This window comes from Pleurodeles waltl, chromosome 8, assembly GCF_031143425.1.
Source record: "Pleurodeles waltl isolate 20211129_DDA chromosome 8, aPleWal1.hap1.20221129, whole genome shotgun sequence".
NCBI lineage: Eukaryota > Metazoa > Chordata > Amphibia > Caudata > Salamandridae > Pleurodeles > Pleurodeles waltl.
Window position 1 is genome coordinate 1,361,693,176 of NC_090447.1, and position 26,442 is coordinate 1,361,719,617.

The 26,442-nt window shown below is 44.4% G+C and overlaps 1 protein-coding gene across 3 annotated transcripts in view; it reads left to right on the top strand.

Moving 5' to 3' along the window:
- The window catches only part of TRPC6 (transient receptor potential cation channel subfamily C member 6), a 401,605-nt gene that overhangs the window by 96,920 nt on the left and 278,243 nt on the right, over positions 1–26,442 (top strand). For all 3 annotated transcript variants that reach the window (XM_069202381.1, XM_069202378.1, XM_069202380.1), the window contains exon 2: positions 14,513–14,701. In XM_069202381.1, coding sequence (XP_069058482.1) covers positions 14,513–14,701 — 189 coding nt within the window. The remainder of the gene's footprint in view (positions 1–14,512; positions 14,702–26,442) is intronic.

Sequence of the window (26,442 nt, forward strand, 5' to 3'; positions counted from 1 at the left end):
TGATGCTAGTGCAGCAAAGCTCCACAATAGTGTTAAAAATGTTGTCGCTTGTGGCCTAATGTGCGTCATGGTGCGCCATATTGTAAATACAGTGTACCCACGGTGTCGTTAGGTGGCGATGAGGGGGGGCACAAGATAACTGGGGCATCAGTACTGATGTGCCAGATTCTTGTAAAGTGTTGTAGATGAGAGCACAATGCATCGGTTTTCCTGCTGCACTTGGGGCACTGCGTCATCGGCAGGCTCTGGGAAAGTGAATGCGATGTGTTGGGGCAAGCCACACAGAGGGTCATCATCGGGTGGCACAGCCTGTAAATCTGCTGTAGTCTGGCAGCCGCTGCATCTCTGGTGGAGATGCGATGTGTCACTTTTTGCATGCACTCAAAAAGATGCATTGCGTTTTGAAGGTTTTAGCTGCAAAATCCACTTCTGAGGCCCAGGACTCCTCAAGCAAGAATAGGACTAACACATGGCAGAGTCCAGCAGCACCAGTAGAGTTGTAAGCAGTCTTTGATGTCCCTGAGACAGCAGAAAAACAGAGGGCAAGCCAGCCAGTCCTTGGAGACCCTCTGGATCAGCAGGATTGGCCCAGTCCTTATCCCCAGCGGGGCAGAGATAGCAGGCAGCAGGGCAGCTCTGCAATGCAGAGAAGCAGTTCCTTGAAACAGTCAGTCCAGGTAGAGTGGCAATCCTTGCAGCACAGTAGTCTTTACTAAAACAGAATTCTTCCCAAGTCCAGTAGTGATCAGATTTCAGGAGTTCAGAGACACAGTACTTATACTCAAATGTTCCTTTGATGTGCGGGTTGACTTCAAAGGATCTCTTTGGAGTGCACAAGTCCCTCTTTCATACCAGCCCTGGCTCCAAACTATCACCCTATTGTGTAGGCTCAGGCCACTACCATTGAAGTGTAAGTGAGCCCTTTGCAACCTCCTCCCCAGGAAGACCAATCAGTATGCAGATAAATGGTGATGCAGTTGAGTATCCTCAATGATCAGACGTGTATTGGAGAGAGATTGTCAGGCACACAGGGGAGTGAGAGCAGAGAAATGCTCACTTTGTATAAGTGGCATTAATAAAATAGTAATTATGAATCCAACTTTACCAGTTAAGAGGATTTATCATTACCATTTCAATGATATGAAACATCAGGAATTACGTCTTAAAAGTATATTAAGGAATTCCTAATGCTGGCTTATGAGAGAAATAGGCCTCTCTGTAATGCAATTACCAGGACATGTAAAACTTAAATGTCCATGTCCTGCCTTTGACTTACATGGCACACTACCATATGGGCGACCTAGGACCTACCTTAGGGGTATATATGTAAGGAAAGGGGAGTTTACGTTTTGGCAAAAGGCACTGAAACTGCATACACAGACCTGAGACATGTTTGCAGGGCTACTTAAGTGGGTGGCACAATCAGTGCTGCAGGCTCATGAGTAGAATTTCATTTACAGGCCCTGGGTATATAGCATACAACTTTACAAGGGACTTCAAAGTAAATTAAATATGCCAGTTGTGGAAACACCAATGTTACCATGCACTTTAGTACTGGTTAGCAGTGGTAAAGTGCTCAGAGTCCTAAGCCCAACAAAAGATAAAGCTAAAAATAGGAGGTAAAAGGCAAACTGGGATAAGACAACCCTAAGGATGCCAGGTCTAACACTTTGCAACATCATACACATGGTAGTCATATATGAAAATGTTTTCCCACTGATTTTCGGGCTGAATAATCATACACTGCATTGAAGAGTTGGGTGAAATCTCTCATATGCATTATTTTCTCCAGGCGAGCAATAATTATTGTTTCACTTTAACTATGGCTGTTTTTCTAGCACTATGTCAGCAACCTCTACACTTTCTGTGCAATACACGTGCAAATGGTTAAACATTTGTAAGGTACATTTTTTATTCTGGTTGACTTTTCATTTACATGAATGTATCGCTTAAATTCACCACTTCTTACGCTACCTTTGAGTTGTACTCTTTATCACTCTTACTGAAGCACGATTCTCAACAGAGATACTTTATTAAGGGGTGCAACGTTTAAAACTGTAGGTACATCCTAGGCAACACCATATCAGCAATGCAAACAAACTGCAAATGTTAGCTATAGAGCATGATCAATTAGTCCATTGATGAGTCTTTTTATTCATGCCATCACATAATATCCACTGGAACCCATTATCTTTTGTGATCTTTCTCATACCTGTTCATTGTCGCTAGATTGCCAAACTCAAGTTTATTGTTCAGAGAGTCAACAGTTCTGATCATATTAGGCATACCTGGCACATACTGGGGGCGTGTGTTCAAGTTTACCTCTCAATGGATCCTACTCACAAAGGTAATTTCAGCCGTAAATATACATTTAAAGGAAAATTACATTTTTAACAACTTGCAGAAATCCATAAAAGAATTCCAGCAGGCGTTCTTCGGCAGATTTCTCCACCTCGAGCACAGAGAAATTTGCAGTAGTAAACCCTACTCAAGGGAGGAAAGTAGGGCGCTGCAAGTTGTGGTTTGCATTAGAAATTCAGGAATGCCCACAAACATACTTTTATTGGTATTCCCAAACTCCTCTCTGAGTCCTCTACACCATGAAAACGGTCGGATATGTAATATTTACTACAGTCGAGGGCTAGTAATCCCCCTTCCAAAATGGAAAGTGGAGTAGATCGACCCCTAAACTTGCTGTGCATTTAGGGCAAAGGCTTTCTCAACAAGGAAACATGTTTCCCTTCTAAGGAAAGAAATGTGCATTTGTACAGAAGGCTCCCTTCCCCTTGTGCGGAGTTCTCTCCTATGGAGAACTTCACACTGAGGGAATGGGAGCCTTTCGGGAAAGTCGCATGACATTCCAAGAAGTACCGTGGAATCCAGAACCTTTCACAGAGTTTCAGGTATACTTCTGGAAATGTTTTGTGGATAGGAAAACTCGTAAAAGTATGCTACTGTGGAGATTTTTCGAGAATAGTCCCTAAACTTTTTCATCATTTTGGGAACCATTGGGTAGTTTGCACTAAATACATTCTATCCAATAGGACTGGATTGTCTATCTTTGCCCCTTTTTATCGTAGGCTTTGTGATAACAGGATGGGTTGTTTAATGAATTCCCTATAGGAATGTGCTGTTAAGAGATAGATTTTGCTAAAAACGAACCATTGTATGAGATACGAGGTATGAAAAGGTTCCTTAAACTGGGATGATGTAGTCAGAACACCCGTGTTAACATGATTTCCTACTTAATAGTGAATAAAAAGGTAATTTCTACGAACCTAAACTGTGTAACATGAATTTATCCATATTTCACACAACATTGTCATGGATTGGGTCAAGATCTGCCCTTCATTCGATAATTTAAAAATACGTTTTGCTAACACGTTAAACTTTTGCACAGGGTGCCTCCAGATATGTTTTTTTTCTATTTATGGGAAAAAGTAACTGGGTTGATTCATGACAATCTCATAGTCTCTCGCAAAGCTTTTCTTGCCTCCCCTTACTGCAAATGTACTTATGAAACCCTAGGTTGCCATAACACTGCAAAAGTTCAAAAAAATTGCTCTGCGTCACATTAACTTGATAACGCCATGGAGTACCGGGAAGAGTACTTCTGCTAATGACAAGTTGGCCTTGCCTCGGAACAGTTTAATCCTGGACGTTCCAGCGAGAGCAGGTTGACATTGCCATGGGCTGCAAATACAGGGCTGCTTTAAGATCCACCTTGATGCAATATTCAACCTGAGTACTCTTGGAAAACCTAAATGGATGCATAAGGAAACTAAGGCTATTAACATTGAATCGATCAAAAAGTGTCATGTCTACCTCACAAAACTGCCATTGTAAATAGACTTTCAGTGTGTAATATTGTCCAGTTGGAAAATGGATGTGGCAACTGAATGAAATGAATCCAATAATGCCACTTCTTTGAATGTCACTCTTTTCATTCCGCTGAGATGTATTTGGGGTGTCTGATGACCAGCGGAGTTGTAGGCAAGATGTAAACAAAAACGCTGATTTTACTTTTTTGTCTGGAAAAATGTATGTGGTCCTATTCAGTTATTTCATATGAATTACCTGGATGAATTAACCAGACTAGATGAATTAACTAGATGAAATAATTATGGATTTTGCCATTCATAACAAGCAGAGGCAATAGGTGTTATCTTTTGGTTGCCAATAAGAACCTACTCGCTTTTGCTAAAGCTTTTGCCAATGTTATTCAGCATTGTCAAAAAAAGCGCAATAACATAAAGTTGTGCACACCTGCATACTTATATGTCATGGTATTATGGCAGGCCAGGATGATGACATATGCACAAGCATGCCTAAACATGCATGCACACGTTAATGGCACGATGCGTCCCACAAACAAATTGCAGCTGCAGGGCCCGACACAAAATAAACAATATTTTTTATTTAAAAAAAAGACAGGCAGGAAGGGTAAGGAACATGGGAAGAGTGGTGTCTGAGATGTTTCAGGTGGAAGCAAAAGGGATTGCAACGGAGCACCTTGCGGCAGGGAAAATTACAAAAACAAATATACAGCAAATAAAACTGGGCAGGGAAATACGGGGCTGCAACAGACGAACTGGATGAAAACAGCAACACAGAGGGCCGGGGAGGGGAGACAGCAGAATGGGGAAAGCAGCACATGGGCTACAAAGGTGCAAGCAAGGTCAACAAATCAGAAGACTTTGAGATTGAAATGCTCTTGCTTGGACAAACCCAAGTATAGGAAGGAATGCCTTTGAACCAAGAGAAGACAACTGAGATGGACAATAAAGATGCCTAGTCATGCGTAATATGATGGCCAAAAGCCCACTGTATTTATTTTGGGAACAGTACGTCGGGTCAGCACACAGCTAAGACCTGTTCTCTATCACTTTGTTGGTACTAGTCATTCCTGTAAAGTAGTATTCACCTTACATAATACACGTTCTCTTTTGAAGCTGCTCTGGTAAAATAAGTGATGCATTAAAAGCCTGGCAACAGGACAAATCAAGTTGGCTGGTCTGGTTAATAAAAAAGATGAAGTTTAAATGTAACTGTTTTCTTAGCCTCCGTTCAAATGCATCATAAAATAATGTATCTGATATTCACTAAGCATTCTCCTTTTTAATTCTATGCAAATCTAGCATACTACGTGCCTTTAATCAATAGAGAATGCATAGACTTAATACCGATGTTGTGTGTACCAATCAAGTACATATCCGAACATCCCAGCCTTGCAAATGTATGATTACTACAAATTAAAAAGATTCAGTAAATTATTAAATGTGCTGCCTTAAATATTCTCATTTCTTTTATTTGCAGAACATGAGCATAATTCAGCATTTTAATGCTAGAAAGTGGTTACTTTTTTGAGTATTGCACACTTTGATTTCATAGCCGTTTATTTTATGACACCAAACAATGCTGGGCCTTATGCAAAAGGCCTCCCACTGACAGACAGGTAATCCATGTATCGGTTACCAAGTACAGTATTTATTTGGACACATTTAAGTTGCTGCTAGCTTGAGTGATTGTCAATTGAGTTTACCTTTGTAGATTTTAAAACAGCCTAATATACAGTTATTTGAAATGAATTAACAAGTACATTTATTCCCATCAACCCACTGATTGTTCCGGGAACCAAGTGAACCTCTTTCCACAATATTTACTCCCGTCACACTGACCACTAAATAGATCAGTGCAGTCTTAGCAGGAAAATCTCAGTCATTGACTCAAGCTTACCAGATAACAAAAGCAAATGGGTTTTGAAAGAGTTTATCAGCTTACAAAGAACATAGATGGACTTGCAGCCCCCCTATTGGTTACCATTGGGTGGTCTTAGTGTCACACTTACTTACCAGCTTTTTTTTCGTTGGCTTGCCTTGTCCTTCTTGTGCTTAGAACATTGTCAACTATTTTTTCTTTTGTCTTAAGCACTTCAAGAGAGTACATGTGTTTTCAGCTGTCTGCCTAGTGTAGTCCTCTCTCCCCAACCGTGCTCGTGTTTCTCTCCTCCCCACACTTCCTTCTCTCTACCTTGTGCTACATTCCCATCAGCTCCACGTTGCACTCTTTCACTTGTGTGCTTCTCTTCCACCCCACACTCCATGTTGCTTTTTCTCACCCTGTTGTGTGCTTCTGCCCTTACCTTCTGTGTTGCTCCCCACTCGCTGTGTTGTTCCCGCCCACATGTGCCCTCCTTCGATGCTTCTGCCACCATGTCGGTTCCTCCACCTATGCCCTCCTCATTGACCCACCTGCCTGCCCTCCTTATTGCTTCTGCTCTCTGAGTTGCTTCCCCTATCAGCACCCTCTGAATTTACCCCTACCTGCTTTTTAAAAGAGACACTTGTTGCTATGTTTGCCTTTTTATTTACCATTCAACATAGCCGCATCACAGCACCTTTTTTCCTCTTTTGCCATGCTGCACAGCTTTGTTGGAAGTGAACAGCATTGCTAAAAAACTATTGGCACAGCCACTACTTACTAAATGCAAAAGCTGTTGGCTTATAATGCTTTTTTATATGTATGGTGTTAGCCAAAACGTTTGATAAAATTATATGCATAATGTATTTACTAATAAGGGGTTTTAACCAGCCTTCTTTAATCCATTGGTCCGTCATTGTGTCATTCAAATTTTTCTTTCCCACTACAGACCACTTCATGTCCACCATTATTAAATCACTCCAGTGGCCCTGTGGAGTAAAGGTCATTGGAGGGAGACCTCTAATTCTATCCATCTAATTTAGAATGGCGGAATTAGAGGTCAGTTTACACTAACCATCAGCTCCGGATAAACCCAGGGAGAAAGGGGGAGTGAAAACTGCTAATTTCTCCCTTTACAATGTGGAAAGAATTCCATTAGTGAGGGGAGATTTTTCTTTTTTCTTTTCAAAAACAAAATGCTGCTTCAAATAAAAAAAAAAAAAAAGGTTTGGTGCATGGCTCTGTTGCAGCATTTCCTGCCCATACTTTGGAATTGCCAGCCATTTCTAAATTAGGTTGCAGCATCTCCTTCAAGCCACCCACCATTAGCTAAATGAGTCTGTAAATTCCTTATCCCATTGATGTATTGTGTACAGAAAGCAATTGTGGTTTGGTATATTTTATTTGCTGCAGCAATATGTTTTTAATATTTTAGTCAGAACTCAAATGAAAGCCAGTCCTATTGGTTTTGCCAATTCTTGTCTAATCATAGCTGTAAACCTTTTCAACTCTTCAACTCTTTGAATTATGCTACAGTTTGAGTCATTTAATTTCCAAATGTTCTCACCCAAAGTCTAATGCACATATTAAGAAGTTATAATCATATATTGGATAGTTGATGGTGTAACATTTGACAAGGAGTATACTTAGCAAAATATCACTATTAGACCTGGCATCCTTGGCGTGATATCTTCCTGAAATTTGCCTTCAGGTCTCCAGATTCTGCTGACTTTGTTTTTGCTGGCCTTAGGATTCTTTGCACTTTACCACTGCTGACTATTGCTAAAGTCCTTTGCTCTTTCCCCAAAACATGGTAAACATTGGCATATACCCAAATGACATATTTAATTTACCTGTAAGTACCTAGTAGAGTGAACTACATATACCCAGGGCCTCTAAATTAAATGGTACTATTAAACATGCAGGATTGATTGTCCCATCCACTTAAGTGCCTTTAAACATGCATCAGGCCTGCCACTGCAGAGCTTGTGTGCAGTTTTAAACTGCCAATTCAACCTGGCAAAGAAGACCTTTTGCCAGACCCAAACGTTCCTTTTTAATACATATAAGCCACCCCTAAAGCAGGTCATAGATAGCCTCAAGGGCAGGGTGCAGTATCTTTAAAAAGTTGGAGTTGTCTTTTTACATCTTATATGCTTAAAATGGGAAGAGATACCCACCAAGTATGGTGTCCCTGGAATCACAATTTAAAATCCTAACATGGTGAAGACAGATTTTAAATACACAGTTCTGAAAATTCCACTTTCACAAAGTTGGCATTTTCTTACTTTATCTTTTTGGTACCTACTGCCTGTCTCTGATCACCTGTCTGGCGTAGGGTCACAACTAATTGAGGCAAAATACAGGGTCCCTACACGAATACGGAGAGAGATTGAGGGAAATCTACAGTAAGTAAAAGGTGCATCACTCTCCTATACATTCAGTCAAGCAAACCATTCTCAAAAAAAGCCTCAATAATATTCAAACATGTATTAATCTAAACACAAGTATATGTGTATATATACATCATTATTTCAAACTGTACATTTTATAAAATAAATAATCCCCCCCTATACACTCAGTAACTCTCACACAGAAGGCCTTCACCCATCAACATATAACTCAACACACAAAGACCTTAAAACCAATGACTACAAATAACATCAACATATAAACAATGACAAGACACCGGAAAGGCAAACAATTACAGACACAATGATATTTTCCAATGAGTGAATACCAATAATCTCAAATTTAAATGTCAAATAAATGATGAATTTGTACATCACACTCATGTATATATAATTCACAATTTCTTTCCAATAATAAACTTTAAATCAATCCATTGCACGAATGTTGAAATTCATATCACAAGAGTCAGTGCTCGTGATCAGAACATAAATTCTAACTCTTATGGCTAAATCCAGTAAGTCTTTAGATGCAACTTCTCATCCGCAAGATTTCTTCGTCATTTAGTAACATAAGATTCAGTCCGGTAAGTCTTTAGATACAAGGCCTCATAAACAAAATTTCTTCATCAATTCGTAAACCCTCCTTACTGCCAGATGATAGATAATCTTGATTGCCTGGTAAATCATCAAACAATGCCAAAACTGCGGACGCGCATTTCAGTGGACGTTTACTTTTAAATATGTTCATAATACTCACGGCCACCTTCATGAGGGCACTTAATCCAATATTGCACACTGTGTCATCTTTTTAAATCTGACGGTAGTAGATCAAACACAACAAGGACTACCGCATAACTAACGGGTCCGAGGACCAAAAACGCCAAAGCTTCAAGAATCTTCTGAATAGTTAAACAAGATCCTCCGTGTGAGCATGCAGGCTTGCAATCTTCACAACTAGACTTTGGGGGTCATTCTGACCCTGGCGGCCGGTGGCCACCAGGGCCACCGACCACAGGAGCACCGCCAACAGGCTGGCGGTGCTCCCACGAGCATTCTGACCGCGGCGGTTGGGCACGTTAGGGGCCCCCGTAAGAGGGCCCCGCAAAGTATTTCAGTGTCTGCCTTGCAGACACTGAAATACGCGACGGGTGCAACTGCACCCGTCGCACCCCTGCAACTACGCCGGCTCAATTCTGAGCCGGTGTCCTCGTTGCAGGGGCATTTCCTCTGGGCCGGCGGGCGCTCTTTTGGAGAGCGCCCGCCGGCCCAGAGGAAATGTCTGAATGGCCGCCGCGGTCTTTTGACCGCGGTGCAGTCATTTGGCGGCGGTACTATGGCGGACGGCCTCCGCCGTCCGCCATAGTCAGAATCACCCCCTTTGTGTATTAATCCTAGACAGCCACACACAATGGGAGCTTAGGTGTGACCTGACGAACCTTGAAGAGCCATGCTGGACAGAATGGGAGGGAGGTGCTGGGCACAGCCTCATCCGCATTGGAAAAGGCTGTGTTCTGTCCACAGACAAAGGGCTGCAAAACCCCTTGTAGTGAGTCTGGAGCCAGGGGAAGAAGGGTTGGGGCTCTGTGAACTTGGAAGGCATGTCTTTGAAGTCTCATCCACTTCAAAGGTCCAACGGGGTATAAATACTGGGCCACTGTCACCACTTCTGGAGCTGTGGATACTCTGCCTGGGAGAAGGGATGCTGTGCTGCTGCAGGACTGCCACTATGCAGGACTACTGTTTGCTGGACACCTGCTTTCAAACACTTGGCCGAATGCCAGACATAGTCACTGATGTAATAATGGAGATACTATAATCCATAATCAGATCAATAACTGTGCAGATTCCTCATAATAATAAACTTGTTACTAGTAAGTACAAAATATCTAAAATGTCATCAAATATATAAAAAAGTCATCATCCTGGTCAACAGTATATATAATATTAATACTATGAACAATGTAATTAATGATCCATACATTTGTATGCCAAGTAATCCCAAATTACCGATCACTGGACCTATGATTGGTAATTTGGAGATTACTTACTATAGATGGAAATTTATTTGATGTATTAAGGAATTGCAGCATGAGATTATATACAAATATTCCATTCTATTATTTGCTACGGCTTATTGTGAATACTCTACGTGTTTCTTTACCAGCACATGTTTGAATATATGTGAACATTTGTCCTAGCACCTACTTGAATGTTTGAACTGTCAAATATAACATGTTCAGAATACACAAATTAACAAGCACAGTCAAATTATGCATCCTTGACAAAACATGGGACTGGTGATATATTTATTGCACTGTTTACACTTTTCTTTTTCTTCTTACTTACACGTCTCATTTTTTATGATTATGGTATCATATATGTATTTTTTGCAAAAGTGTGGCTTTGATATCCTCTGCTCACATTAACAGTGTATTTGTGCTATAATACCAATGCTTAGATATCTGAGCCACAACATTGATGAATCACTTTTTGGGATATGTATCAAGAATGCCTATACATAGGAAAACACATGTTTTGAATACATTTGTAAAGCAAAATGTTGAACTTTCATTCTACAATTATGTACCGATTGAGTCAAGTATGATCTCATAGTATGTTGTTGCTTTCTATGAATTTAGAAGTGTATGTCTTGAGGAAATTAAGCATACTGCAATTACTTTGATAAAGGCTTCTGAGAAGCCAAAATGTGTTGGTACTGAGCATGATTAAAGAAGTGGATCAATCTAAATTGGTGTACCGCTTCTTGTCTGCTGTGGATTGCATGGGACGACAGGTTTGTATTTATTTCTGAAGGAGGGCGAGACCCATTGTGAGCACTGGCAATGCCAGGATGCTTGTCAGTGTAACCGTGGCTTTTCTTTGGTGCATATCTATATATCTATCTATCTATATATATATATATATATATATATATATATATATATATATATATATATATATATAAAACACACATTTATATCTATATATATATATATATATATATATATATATATGTATACATATATATATATACATACATAGTTTACATATTCACTGAAAAACTAACGTTAGAGGGACTTTATCATTTGCTTCAGATTTTACACACACAAAACCTTGGAAATTCAACAGTTATAGTTATACTTATCTCAAGACACTGTAACTTGTGCTCTAAGGTATTTATAACTTGTGCCCCCACCCTGCACAGTTTTTTCACCTATAATTATATTGCAAATGTTGCAGTCATAATATTAAAGATGTCATAGAAGATGATATTACTGATGTAATACATGGGGGAAGTAGTACTGCATGGTAAGGAATGAGTTATGATTATCTTAAAGCATGGACAACCATTCATAGGCATTCACCTCCATGCTGTGCACTGTGGAAGGCCAGAGGGCCTGGCCTATAGCCAGGCCTTGTGGCCAACCTCCATAGCCACCCAACCCCAGGTCACTGACGTCCTTCGGCCGTGTACAGCAGGGGTTGACAACAAGGCATGATGGTGTCCAACCCCCTCAAGTATTCAGCTCTGCACCATGCACTGCTTTCGGCTATGCACGGGGATATTGGCCTGTGGTCAGATCCTGCGGCCAACCCCCGCATAGGCACCTAACCTTGTGCCATGCACAGCCTTTTACCATGTGCAGCGGGGTTTGCCACAGCCATTTTTCAACTTGGAATTCTAGAAAAAACACCCTTGCTTTGACTAGGATAAGTTCAATAGGTTAAGAGCATTTGTCCTTTACAGAAGTGAAGCTTCAACTGGGGCACCTGCTATATCTATATTTGTAAGTGCTTCCAGATGAGGTTTAATTTCTGTCAAATGAGCATTGTTCGCAGAATGCATCTTTATCTGCTTATTTATCCAAGAAGAGTCCACACAAAATGTCTACCGAACTGGAGTCTACTGGCTAATTAGTAAGTCCTACCTTGCTGGATAAACGTATAGTGCACTTTCTGCTCTATCACTGCATAAAGGACCACAAGGTAGTGCCTTTAGTGACCATGTCTGGTGTAATTTGGATAATATGACTCTTCCTTGTGTGTCTTCCTACTGAAATATGTGCTAACATGAATCCTCATATACAGAAAACAGTGAGACTAGAAGGAGTTTGATCTCCACCAGACAACTGCTTCTGTGTTTGTTTGAGATGTGCTCATATTCCTCTCCATCAGGAATGCTTGGGGGTCTTTTGGTAAGCTGTCCATCAAGTTGGAAAAAGGCAGAAAGACTGAGGTATACCACTAAAATATAGAGGTGGGCCCATATAGCCAGAGCTTTCAGGTCAGTTTGCGCATTTGCATACTGGTAGTAATTAAAAGAATGAAAGATGGCTCTCATAAGGAGAGTACAGGAAAGATCCCACTCATCACAGTTTCTGCAGAAGAGATTGAGATCCAATCCAGCACTGATTCATAAGCATCATTGCAAGATTGGATCTAGACCGTGGAAAAGCCTCAATTCCTCCACAGTCCCATTGCTCCAACACGCAGGGAGCAGCAAGAAATGCTGCTCCCGGTGTGTGGGAGCAATGGTATCATCTGTTTTCCTGCCCAGAAAACAGATGAAAAGTCCACTCCCAGTGAGCGGGAGCAGTTTCCCTGCTCACAACCGTTGGAAGCACACTTAAAGGTTGCTCTCACTTGGTGGGAGCTGTCATAGCTCGGACCAAGTGACAGCAAACTACTATGTCCTGAGGGTGGGCACCTCAGTGCATAGGGAGTAGTCCTGAAGGGTTTCAGTCCCAAGGCCCAATTATGGCTCCAGGACGGTGCCACGTGGCCCTCTTCCTTTCATTTTTTGGGCCAGCACAGAGAGATGGTGGTCTCCAGAGCTGGATATGGCCACGGAGGAGGGCACGGGCCTCCATCCCTTTATTTGGCATTTCTGTGCCCAGGGATGTGGTGTTTTCCGGGGCACTAAAGGACCAAGGAGGGAGGTCCATGCGGCCCACTTCTCATTAACTAATAAAGCCCCAGGAAGATGTTGGCTGCGGGGCTCTTAACAGCCTTAGGAGGGGGGTCTGTGCACCTCCCCTCAAGTATATCCATGAAGCCCTAGGAGGTGGCTGTCCCCAGGGTTCTTTAGAGCCTCATGATTGGGGTCCGCATGGCCCCCCTGCAATTTATAAATCATGACACGGCCCCTGGTCCCCTAAGCTCCCTCTCCCAGGCAATGCCTCCGATACCTGGCCCAAACAGAGGCCAAATATTAAACATGTGCAGGAGATTTAATTTTTTCTTGGATCCGTGAATCCGCCATGGTCTCATAGGAAAATTTAAAAAAAATGCTTTTTGGCTAAGATGGTGTCCCTGGGGGACCATGCACCAGGCATAGAGTGTTAGGGCATTCCTACCCTGCCACCTTTTCTTTATTTTTAACTTTGTTTTTGGGACTCAGCTGAGTCTGAGTCCCAAAATGGCTTTCCAAAACTTCGTGGTTAAAGTGTTACCAGCCAATCACATTTTATCACGGGTACTGTCGGATCCGCAGAGTATCCACGTCCCTAGATCTATTTATTTTTTTAACTTTAAATATCTCCAAAATTGCTGATTTACACCAAATTTTAAAAAGGGATGGTTTCTGGATCAAGATCTAGCTTTCTGCCAAATTTGGTGTAATTTTGTCCAACAGGAATGGGTTGCAGTTGTGTCTAAAAATCCATATAGAAATTTCAAAGAGAAAAAGTGTTTTTGGACTCCACCTTTTTCCCGGCCCACACTTGATAAATTAACCTGAAACTTTTAAACTAACAAATGAAGTGAGTGGTGTACTACTGTAGTTTTGAAAATTTTGTGAAGTTTCGTCAAAAGGTGCCAAAGTTATTGGCAAAACAAAATTTTCCTATGGAAACGAGGTCCTAACTATAACTACCTACTGGAGACCGCATTAACAATTAATCTGAAGATGTATGTTGTATGGTGAATAGTGGTTAGAGGGCCCCTCTGAATCACCATCTGCAGTAGCAGCAGTCGTTTGGTAAAAGGAGGACCTTTGCTGTGCAACAGGGGTATACTGTGATGTTCAGAATGATGTTTGACAGTTGGCACTCTTTTCCTCCTCAAGAAACTGGACTGCTGGCCAGTTGTATGATACGTATGCGTATTGGTAATGCTTAACTTGAAAGGTTAGGCTACACTTCTCTAGGGACACTGTATGAGATCTGCAAAATGCTGTATGCTCAAAATTGTAATTGTCAACTATATAATTGTACTATGTTTGCATATTTCAAATATCAGCTGTACAATAGTGACAGATCGCTCATACAAGAAGCATCCTGTTATTAGTGAAGAGATTAATTCATCTGGACAATCTCTCATGTATTTGAATAATGAATGCAAAACTCATGTCAAAAGTTGCATTGTTGAGCTGACAAGTATATTTCACTTCCCGTTTTCAGAACGACTACAAAAAATTGTCTATGCAATGCAAGGACTTTGTTGTTGGACTCCTCGACCTGTGCAGGAACACTGAAGAAGTAGAAGCCATTTTGAATGGCGATGTGGAATCCAACCGCACTAACATTGAACCTGGGGGACGGCCAAGCTTAAGTCGCTTAAAACTTGCCATTAAGTATGAAGTTAAGAAGGTAACTTTAAAAAACAAAGGTAGCATAATGATTTTAAAATGTTCTATAGAATTTGAATGATAATTCAAAGACAACTATGGGCCTGATTTAGATGTTAGCGGAGGGGAATTCTCTGTCATAATTGTGACGGATATCCTTTTCGTCATATTACAATCCCATTATATCCTATGTGGATCGTAATACGGCAGATGGAATATCCGTCACATTTGTGATGGAGTATTCCCTCCAGCGACATCTAAATCAGGCCCTAAATAGTTGCTATTAATTGAGTCCTGAAGAAATTACCATCAATCGAAAGATAGGTGGCAAGCTTTAAAATATACTTCTGTAAGTGCCTGTTTTATACTTGTAAAATAATTATAAGTGAAATGCTTGAATTAATCTTACCCACTGATAATTACTCTTGGTCACTTACCAGACTCTCATTGATTTTGCTCACTGTGCCACCACAGATAGGAACCAATTTCATTTAAATCAATCCTGGTCCTACTCGAAAGGGAACAGTGCAGCTGTCGCCACATCCCTAATGAAGGAACCAAAAGTAATCTCAGATCAGTTTCTGCATTGTTGAGCTTCATCAGTGAGATGCTGTTGGACTTGATCCTCTCTGAACTTTTTGCCTTCACCCTTATATTTTTCTGACTTTGTTTTTGTTGGCCTTAGGACTCTGTGTACTTTACTACTCCTAACCACTTTACTACTCCTAACTTTCGCTTACTCTATAAAACATGGTAAATTTATGGTACTCCTAAGAGGACTATTTATTTAGTATGTAGTAAAGTGATATACTTTATACCCAGGGATGGTAAATGAAATTAAACAAGTGGTCCTGCAGCACTTACTGTGCCACCCACTTAAGTAGCTCTTTAAAACATATCCCAGGCCTGCCATTGCAGCTTGTTGGCAGTTTTCAACTCCAATTCGATTTGGCAAAACAAAAAATGTTGCCAAGCCTTAAGTCCCTTTTATTAGATAGGTCACCCCTAAAGTAGGCTCCACACAGCCTATAGGACAGGGTACATTGAAATTAAAACAGTTGCCATACTTTTAAGTTTCACATCTCCTTGTAGCGAAAAACTCACAAGCTCATTTTTCACCAATGTGAGTCCTACCTCTGCCAAAGGATACTATTGGGTTACCTTATTACATTTAACAAGTCACGACCTTTGATTGGAAGTGGGTAGAAAAGTCTGAGGAATTGTAATTTGAAAAACACTCTTAAAAGGTAAAGTCAGAAATAAATCACGATTCTGAATATGCCATTTTTAGAAAGTTGGTATTTTCTTGCCCTAACCATTTGGTGCCTGTAGCCTGTTCCTGGGTCACGTGATTAGGTGTTCTTGGCAATTGGCCTTTATGGTTTCCTCCCAGACAGCATCACAATAGAGGGTGAGGGTGGACCTGTCACCTACCACAGTTGCACTTCAAAGGCACTGCCCCAGCTCACATACGAATGACTTCACATTAGCCTATTGTGCCCCCAGACAGGTTAGGATCAGGGCAGTGAGGCAATAAATTCCAGACAGCATTGCAGGGGGAAAGTCCAAAATCTTCTCTCACTTCAAAGTGGGCACCAGGTAAAAAAAATGGAACCCTCAGAACTACTCTTTAGGTCACTTCTCGACCTGTGAAAGACTCAGGAGAAAGGCTGCCATGCTGCACTGCTGCTCTGCTGCAAAAAGGACTGGACAGCTGCTTTGCAGCCAGGCTGCCAGTGACTGCTCTACTTACCTGCTACCTGAGAAAGAAGGACTGGACCTGCACCTCGAACCTAGGACCACCAGAGTATCTCCAGTGGTTATTTGACTGGCCTTCTGGGGTACAGGAACACAACAAGCTTCAACACCCTTGAACCCTGCAATTGGAATCTGCCTGCTGTGAGTCCTAACCCTCCAAGTGGTACCTCCCCAGTCCTGGACCCTTAGAAGTGGGGATAAAGATGATCTGCTAGCCCAGCTGTGGTCCCCATCAGAACCGATGAAGGCCAATGCAACCTGACAGAGCCCTCACAGCTCTCCATTGGAACTGACAAATCACTAGGGGTAGGTGGAACCCATGGAGTTGTACTCCACGTAATTCCATGGAGTTCCTTAAAAATTAGATTCTGCTGAGTTCCACTCAAGGTGCGCCTTTGCCACAATCACAGTAGCACACACATGATGGATGTTAAATTGCACTAAATATATGTACTCTGTGCCCATGTGTTTGTGTTCGTTCATCAGAAACATGGTGAATGACAACTGCTAATGAACAATGTTAGCCCAGAAATAGTGTATCCACTTCAAAGAATTGCCGTATTTGACTAGGTTGTGATTTATCGACCATTCCTGACAAAATCCATTAAACCTGTGATGATCAAACTACGTTAAACTTTGTTTAATATCTCATTCTCAACAATCAGCAAGTGAGCACTCAAGAATAAATATGTGTTGCGGGGTTAGTAGAGGGAGAAAAATAGAGAAGCAGAACAGCAAAGCAGCAGGGCCTGAGTGAGTATTCTGTCGGCGACTGCTAGACACAACCTGCCTTTCATGAGTCTGTCCACTAGTACCATGCAAGAATGGAAAACGGATGGGAGATGCTCCTGGATGAGAGGAAAGAGGGAGGCAGGGAGGGAGGGAAGGAAGAAAGACAGGGGAAAGGAGCTTAAACAAGGAAAGGGGGGAGAACAAAGCAAAGAACAATGAAAATGTGACAAGGAAGGTCAAAAAACAAAGAAAGAAGAATGAACAGACATAAGATGGAATGGATGTTGATCTTTTTCTCGATTTTGAGAGATCACATTCATTAGAGCCAGACATCTATCTCTGCTTCTATATGTACACTGGTGCATGTATGTACCTTTATTTCTTGGGGTCCCTGGGAGACTGCATGTTTCTACGTTGTTGGGCTCTTCTCCCTCAGGGCCATGCCCGAGCCTCCCAACGTAGGCCTCAAAGCTGGTGTAGCAGCTGACAGTCTTTAGTCTCTGACGTTCCTGCCTGTCATGACAGCTGAGGAGGCAGTCAGGCACCATTTAATCAATTTAAAAAACTATGTTGGACAAACAGCCTATAGGGGACTGGTGGCGATTCATGTGGCCATTATTAGCTACCACAGACAGATAAAAAGAATAGTTCATAACCTGTAGGTACTTTGTTACTTCGTTCCGGCAGGAGCCGCCTTTAGTGTAGGAAACTATTAGGAATGGGGTCTTTGGTTCTGTTTAATAGGTGGACTGTCCCCAGTGTCCGCATCATGTGTACACAAGTGTGTGACCCTGGGATCAAGGAGAACAGGGAGGCAAACTGCCCCAGAACCTGACGGCAGTCCCTCTGTTGTTCTGAGGTCACAGAGGGGGAGTGGTTCACTCTCTCTACAGACCCATCCTTCTCTGCAGCAGACAGGAGGTCAGGAAGAGGCTCACTCTCTTCCTCCTCTAGGAGCATGGACAATTTAGTCCGCTCAAAGTGTGGCCTGTGGCGGTTCACATGCAGGACCCTCAAGGGGTTCCTGGGAGTCCGTAAGTCCCCCAGGTAGGTGACTTCGCTCTTGTGCTCCACAACCTCAAATGGCCCAGTTCTGTTGTCCTAGAGCTCCCTAGGCTACACTGGATCCATCACCCACACTTTCTGTCCAGGCTGAAACTCGACTAGAGTGACATTCTAGTCATACCACTGTTTCATGTCGTCCTGGCTTGCTTCTAGGTTCTCTTGTGCGAGAGCTCTGAAGTGAGTAGTCTAAAAGCCAGCATGTACCTGAATACATTCTGGGGAGGTTTACTGGGGGCGTTCTCTAAACTCTTCTTCAGCAGACTCTAAGGTCCCCTGACAGGGTGGCCATACAGTAACTCAAGCCCTTTTTTAGGCACCTCCCTGTAGGCGAAAGGAGGACATGGCAAGAGGACGTCCCACTTAAGCCTCAAGGGCTCTGACAGGCTCATGATCATGCCCTTCAAGGTGCGGTTAAACCTTTCAACCAAAGCATTGCTTTGGGGGTGGTAAGGAGTGGTGAACTTATAAGCTACTCCACACTCCTGCCACAGAGACTTCATATAAGTAGATATGAAGTTGGTATCTCTATCAAATACCACTTCCTTGGGGAACTCCATGTGGGTGAAAACCCCGATCAATGCATGACCCACCACAGGGGAAGTGATTGACCTCAGAGGAATGGCTTCTGGGTACCAGGTGGCATGGTCCGTCAAGACCAGGATGAACCTGTTGCCTGTGGCTGTGCTGGGATCCAGAGGCCCCACAATATCAATATCGACCCTTTCAAAGGGGGTACTAACTACAGGAAAAGGTTGGAGGGGTGCCTTGCACTTCCCCCCACTCTTGCCATTTGCCTGACAAGTGTGGCAAGACCTGCAATGAGCATCTGAGTGCCTACGCATCTGCGGTCAGAAAAAGTGGGTGACAAGCCTGTCAAAGGTCTTGTCTTGCCCCAGATGTCCAGCTAAAGGCACATCATGAACCAGACCCAGTAGGAAGGCTCTGAAGCACTAGGGTACCACTAGCACATGGGTTGACCCAGACTCAGCAACCTTAGGCTCACTATACAGGAGGCCGTCCTCCTAGTAAATTAGGTGAGATCCTGGCTCCTTGCCAGCTGCCTGGTCTCCAGCCTGCTGCAGCAAACCTCCAAGAGTAGGGCATACCTTCTGTGCCTCACAGAATCTCTCCCTGGTGGGCGCCCTTCCTGCTGCCACTGTGGCAGCTCAAGGACCGCCCCCAACTCAGCCACCTGTTCCCCTGTAGGCTCTGGGGCATCACCCTAAGGCTCAGCCTCCTCCCAGACTGCAGGAACTTCTGGGGTCGATTTCCTGTGCTCCCTGCCCTTCCTTTTTTTGGTGGTCCACTGGGATACTGTTTCAGGGGCTTCTGACTACCCTGATGGGCTGCCATTGACTGGGTGGATGCGCATACCCACCCAGGCAGACCCAACATCTCCAAGTGTGACCTGTGTTGCACCTCCTTCCAAGGGGAATCTTCCAGGTCATTGCCAAGCAAACAATCCAAAGGCATGGTTGGACTCACAGCTACTTTCAAGGAACCTGACTCTTCCACCCATTCAAAGGAAACATGAGCCACTCTGCACAGGCACTCTGAGTTGTCCACTAGAACTACTTGGTGAAGTATACACGGATCTATCTGCTCTTCAGACTCCAGGTGACTCCTCACTGTAGTCATGCTGGCTCCTGTGTCTGGTGAAGTCTGGTGAACTAGGTCTGGTCTGGTGAAGTCACAATGCTGTGGGGCGACCTCACAGGGTTGTGATGACGTCATAGGGCTGCAGGCACTGCAATAGCGTCAGGTGTCATGGACGTCGGACTTACAACACTCCAAAGTCAGTGAAGTCAGGCAGGAACAGCGGCTGCAGCGACACAGAGGCTACAGGGTTGTCGGGGTCTTCACACTTCTACGCGGTCCACGGCTTCGGACAGATGGCGTCGCAGTTCCAGGCAGCAGCGTCCTTTGCGAAGTCGCACCGCAGCGTCCAGCATCACTAGACAGGTTTTTCTCCATAAATTCACTTTCAGGGGTCCAGGAACTGGAATGGCACCATAGGCAAGCTAGAGTCCACACCAGGAAGACTCAGAACTGGGTGGTAAAGCCTTTGCTGTCCCTCAGGCTTCAAAATAGGAGACAAGCTCTACTTCTAGCCCTTGGAGATACCTCTCAAGAAGGAATGCACAACAAAGTCCCGTCTCTGTCTCTTGCAGAGGCAGAAGCAGCAACTGCAGGATAGCCCAACACAGCACAGTTACAGGCCAGGGCAAAACTTGTCCTCAGCTCTTCAGCTCTTCTCCAGGCAAAGGTTCCTCTTGAATCCTTAAAGTAATCTGATTTGCAGGGTTTTGGGTCCAATACTTATACCCCTTTCTGCCTTTGAAGTTGGTAAACTTCAAAGCAAAGTCTCTCTTGTTTGCAAGATCCTCCCTTATCCAGGTCAGACCCCAGACAGGGAGTTGGAGAATGCATTGTGTGAGGGCAGGCACAGCCCTTTCAGGTGTTAGTGACCACTCCTCCCTCCCTCCCAGCACAGATGGCTCATCAGGATATGTGGGCTACAGCCCAGCCCTCTTTGTGTCACTGTCTAGAGAGAGGTACAAACAGCCCAACTGTCAAATTGACCAAGACAGGGAATCTACAACAGGCAGAGTCACAGAATTGTTTAAGCAGGAAAATGCCTACTTTCTAAAAGTGGCATTTTCAAACTCTCAATCCATTTAAAAGATGGATTTTTAAATTGTGAGCTCAGGGACCCTAAACTCCAAATTTTGATCTGCTCTCAAAGGGAATTTGCACTTTAATAAAGTTTAAAGGCAGCCCCCATGTTAACCTATGAGAGAGATAGGCCTTGCAACAGTGAAAAACAAATTTGGCAGTATGTCACTGTCACGACATGTAAAACACATTAGTACATGCCCCACCTTTAACATACACTACACCCTGCCCATTGGGCTACCTATGGCCTACCTTAGAAATGCCTTACATGTATAGAAAGTGAAGGTTTAGGACTGGCAAGTGGGTACGAAGTTGCAGTTTAAAACTGCAAGTGGGTACGAAGTTGCAGTTTAAAACTGCACACAGAGATACTGTAGTGGCAGGTCTGAGCCATTTTTACAGGGCTACTTAGGTGGGTGACACAACCAGTGCTGCAGACCCACTAGTAGCATTTGATTTACAGGCCCTGGGCACCTCTAGTGCAATTTACTCAGGGACTTACTAGTAAATCAAATATGACAATCATGGATAAGCCAGTTATTACACATATAGTTTACATAGCAGCACTTGCACTTTAGCACTGGTTAGCAGTGGTAAAGTGCCCAGTATCAAAAACAGCAACAACAGAGTCCAGCACACATTAACAACCTGGGAGGCAGAGGCAACAACTTAGGGAAGACCACGCTAAGGTTGCCAAGTCCAACAGAAACCTATTGCTGCACTATACAAAATAATTTGGTGGTTGGTAAACTCCGCCACGGGGTAGGTGGCGTAATTTTTGCCAAGCTCCATGCTTCAAGTGGAACATGGAGTGGCAAAAATTCTGTGAACTTTGCCGGCGTAGCAAAGTTTATCGCCCTTTACTAAAGAGTACAACCCGGACCTCACAGCTCCTCATCGGAACCAATACAGTGCACCAAAATTCGATTCAGACCTCACTATGCAGCCCTCGTATCGCCTCATCGTATCCAATGCAGCACAATGCAACTCATTAGAACCGACATTGCATGTTGTATCTCAATGCAGGACCCTGCCTCGCTCCTCGGAACCACCGCTGTGCAGCGCAATGGCCCATATCAAGGTCAGAAGGAACAGTTCTCAGTGGGCATCACGTGGTCCCCATATCCAGGCCCACAGTCCATCGCAGTCGGCCTGAGCTTGTGACTTTGTCCCAGACTGGTGTGACTAGATAACCACTGCAATGAAAGCAGCAGCAGGAACATAAAGTAAACAGGGTTCTTGTTGAAGGATTAAGGGTGGGTTGTCATCACTAGTCAAATAGTGTGTGATGCCATTCCACAACACCTGGATCCAAAAGAATACATTTTTCATGCAGAGCAGCATCCATACTTTCTGGTCTGCACTTCACAAAGAGGAAAACACACAGAAAGGCCATATGTACAAAATGGACTTGGTGCTGCTGTCACCTGCTGCCCTGGTGCACACAAGAGCATCCCTGCACCTTGCACAGATAGGGGCCATTGTGCGAATTAAAGTGTGCACAGCCTTGCATGAGTTATGTATCTGAAGCATACCTTTCTAGTAGAAATTCATATGCTTAGACAACTGCAGAAGAGGCAGACACATCAGAGGCATGATTAATAGTGTAGCACAATAATTGCAATTCATCTGTTTCTGGTGGAAATCAAGATATAACATCGTTTTTGCATCTGCTTCCGCTAGGCATTAGCATTGGATACAAAGTCCGATTAGTCCACTCTAGTTGATCAGGCATTGGGTCAAAGCCTATGGTTGTTTGCACTGATATGCCTCCCAGAAATGCACCCATGACAAAAACAGAGCAAAGTAGACCTGGTACCTTGGAAATGGCAACATTCCTGCACAAAATACCTTTAGAATCTTAAAGGGAATCAGAGCTGTTGCTTTATACCAGTTTGTGTTGCACTGGCACCAGTGCAAAGAAATATTACATTTGGGCCCTACTATTATTGTATTGAAGTCCATGCACAATACATAGACAAGAAGAGTGCACTTCTTACATTATGGGGAAAATAACACAGACAACCTCAGAAATCACTTATGAAAGAATTCACCAAGCAGTCGTGCTATTCTATGTTTAATCGCAGGACCTTTTGATTTTCTGCTTCTTTTTATATTATCACTACTAATGACTGAGAACTTAGGGCCACATGTACGAAATTCAGGTTTTGCGACTCGCAAATTGCGAGTCAGAGTGACTCACAATTTGCGAGTCCCAAAACCTGATGTACAACAGTGCCAATGACACTGTTTGCGATTCCCAATGGGGTCGCAAATGACCTAACTCATGAATATTCATGAGGTAGGTCGCAATTTGCGACCCCATTGGGAGTGGCGGCACTCACAGGGATGGTGGCCTGCTGGGGACAGCAGACCACCATGTCTATGACTGCTTTTAAATAAAGCAGTTTTTTTTTTAAATGCAGCCTGTTTTCCTTAAAGGAAAACGAGATGCACTTCAAATACAAAAAAAGAAAAGTTTTCTTTTCATTATTTCAGAGCAGGCAGTGGTTCCTGGGACCACTGCTTGCTCTGAAAAAATATTTTCGCTGCCATTCACTAAGGGTAAGGGGTCCCTTTTGTGAATGGGTTGGCACCAGTTTGAAACTGTGACTCCCTGACCTGGTTCTGTCCAGGAGTCCACTTGGCTCCACCAGCCTGCCCCCGTTCCCCTGACCCCGCCGACTGCTGCCTGGACTGAAGTTCGAGGCCCTCCACCACCCGCAGGCACCCGCCTGCGCCTCATCCCTGGTGCCTAGTGGTAGGCATTTCCTGTTGTTTCATAAGTATTTCTTTGTGTTTTTTTCATTGTTCGCTTTTTTGTTTGCGTTTGCTGCCTGCACTGTATATTCTGCCCCATTCTGCATTTTTGCATTGTTTCTATGCCCCTGTGCTCCCTCTGTAATTTGTCCGCTGTTTAGTGTGTCCACCCGTTTCTTCTGGCTCTCGCCGGTCACATTCTTCCTGCTGCTGGATCCCCTGCGGCCCCACCCCCATCGCACACCCATTGGCCCTTCCCTCCCGCCTCCAAGCTGCTGCACCCTCCACCTCCCCTTCTTAATGGCGCCCGCTGAGCGGAGCCCCGGGTGACTCCCTGACTTGGTTCTGGCCAGGAGTCCACTTGGCTCCACCAGCCTGCCCCCTTGCCCCTGACCCCGCCGACCGCCATCTGGACTGAAGTTCGAGACCTTCCACCACCCGCAGGCACCCGCCTGCGCCTCATCCCTGGTGCCTAGTGGTAGGCATTTCCTGTTGTTCCATAAGTATTTCCGCTGCCTGCACTGTATATTCTGCCCCATTGTGCATTTTTGCATTGTTTCTCTGCCCATGTGCCCCCTCTGTAATTAGTTTGCTGTTTAGTATGTCCACCTGTTTTTTCCGGCTCTCGCCGGTCACATTCTTCCTGCCGCTGCATCCCCTGTGGCCCTGCCACCCTCGCACACCCATTGGCCCTTCCCTCCCACCTCCCAGGTGCTCCACCCTCCCACCTCCCCCTCTTAATGGCGGCCACTGCGCGGCCACGTGCAGCGGGCGCACCAGAGGCAAGCCCGTCTGCGCACATCCATGCCTGGACCGCATCCAGCGCCAGTCACCCTGGCCCTCGATGCCTGACCGCCATAGGCAACATTACTCCTCCACTACACTGCACGCCCTCAACCCGGGTCAGCACCTCACCTGCGCCCAAGTCAACCCCAAGCACACACATGGACCCTTCACATGTCATGCATGTGGTTTCTCCTGCACTCCCACAAACACCAACAACACCAACACGCTCCACACCGACTCTAACACGCCACACACCAACTATAACACACCTCGCAAAAACACCAACACGCTCCACAACAACACCAACACACCTCACAACAACACCAACACGCTCCACAACAACACTAACACACCCCACAACAACACCAACACGCTCCACAACAACACTAACACAGCCCACAACAACACTAACACACCCCACAACAACACCAACACGCTCCACAACACTAACACACCCCACAACAACACCAACACACTCCACACCCACCTTAACTGCATAATCCTAAACACCAGCTCTGTACACAAGCACGCCATCGAGCTCTGGGACCTGATCACAGCACACTCCCCTGATATCGCCTTCCTCACGGAAACTTGGATAAACCCCTCATCTGAACCCGACATAGCCATAGCCATCCCATTAGGATACAAAATCTCTCACAGAGAAGTCTAAAGAAACCGGGAGGAGGCATCGCCATCATACATAAAAGCACCATAAAAATCACCACCAACACCCACGACACCCTAGTCAGCGCAGAACACATACACTTCTTAATACATATAAACGCCAACACCATCCTCAGAGGAACCGTCACCTCACCCACTCACTCAGCAGGACACACGCTAGATGCAATTTTCACCTCCAGCAACCACATAACATTCACACACACCACCGAACTCCACTGGACTGACCACCACTGCGTACATTTCTCCTTCACGAAACCCCCCACCCACTACCGACAGCACAGAACACCCTACCTTATGTGGGAAAAGATCCCGACAGAACACCTGAACGCCAAGCTCTCATAAACTCCCCCCTCACCAATGACCCCAACATCACCGCCCACAACCTCACACAATGGATTACAACCTGCGCAGACTCTCTCACCCCTCTGAAAAGTAACAACACCACCCCCAATATCAAGACCAACCCCTGGTTCACCACTGAAATTCAAGACTCCAAGCGTGAATGCCGCAAGACCGAGAAAGCTTGGTGACAAGAACCCTCCACAACCAACTTCTCCACCCTCAAAACTCACCTTACGCAAACATCACCAACTCATTAGAACCACCAAAAGGGCCTACTACAAAGAACGCATAGATAGCAACTCACATAACAACAAGGAACTCTTTAAAATCATCAAAGAACTCGCCAACCCAAATCCTGCAACATCGACCCCACTCATACACAAAACCTATGCAACTCCCTCTCCAACCACTTCCACCTCAAAATTCTAGCCATACACAACAGCTTCACACCACCTGCACCCACCATCACCACCACGGACACAACCTACAACACAACACCCCCTCACTCCAACCAACTGCACACCTGGGCCCCTACCAACGATGAAGAAACCAAAATAACCATGAACTCATATGCTCGGGCTCCCCCATGGACTCCTGCCCCCACCACATCCTCAACAGGGCCAGCCCAATCATCGCTCCCCAGCTCCGCTCCGTAATCTACAGTTCCTTCGACACCGCCACCTTCCCAGACTCCTGGAAGCACGCCGCAGTAACCGCACTCCTCAAAATACCCAAAGCAGACCCGGATGACCTCACGAACTACCGCCCCATTTCTCTTCCCCATTTCCCCGCTAAGGTCGCTGAGAAACTAGTGAACGCCCGCCTGTCTCACTTCCTAGTGGAAAACAACGCACTTGACGCCTCCCAGTCTGGATTCCGCAAGAACCACAGCACTGAGACCTCCCTCATCGCCTGCACTGACGACATCAGAACCAGAGTTGACAAGGGCGAGACCGTCGC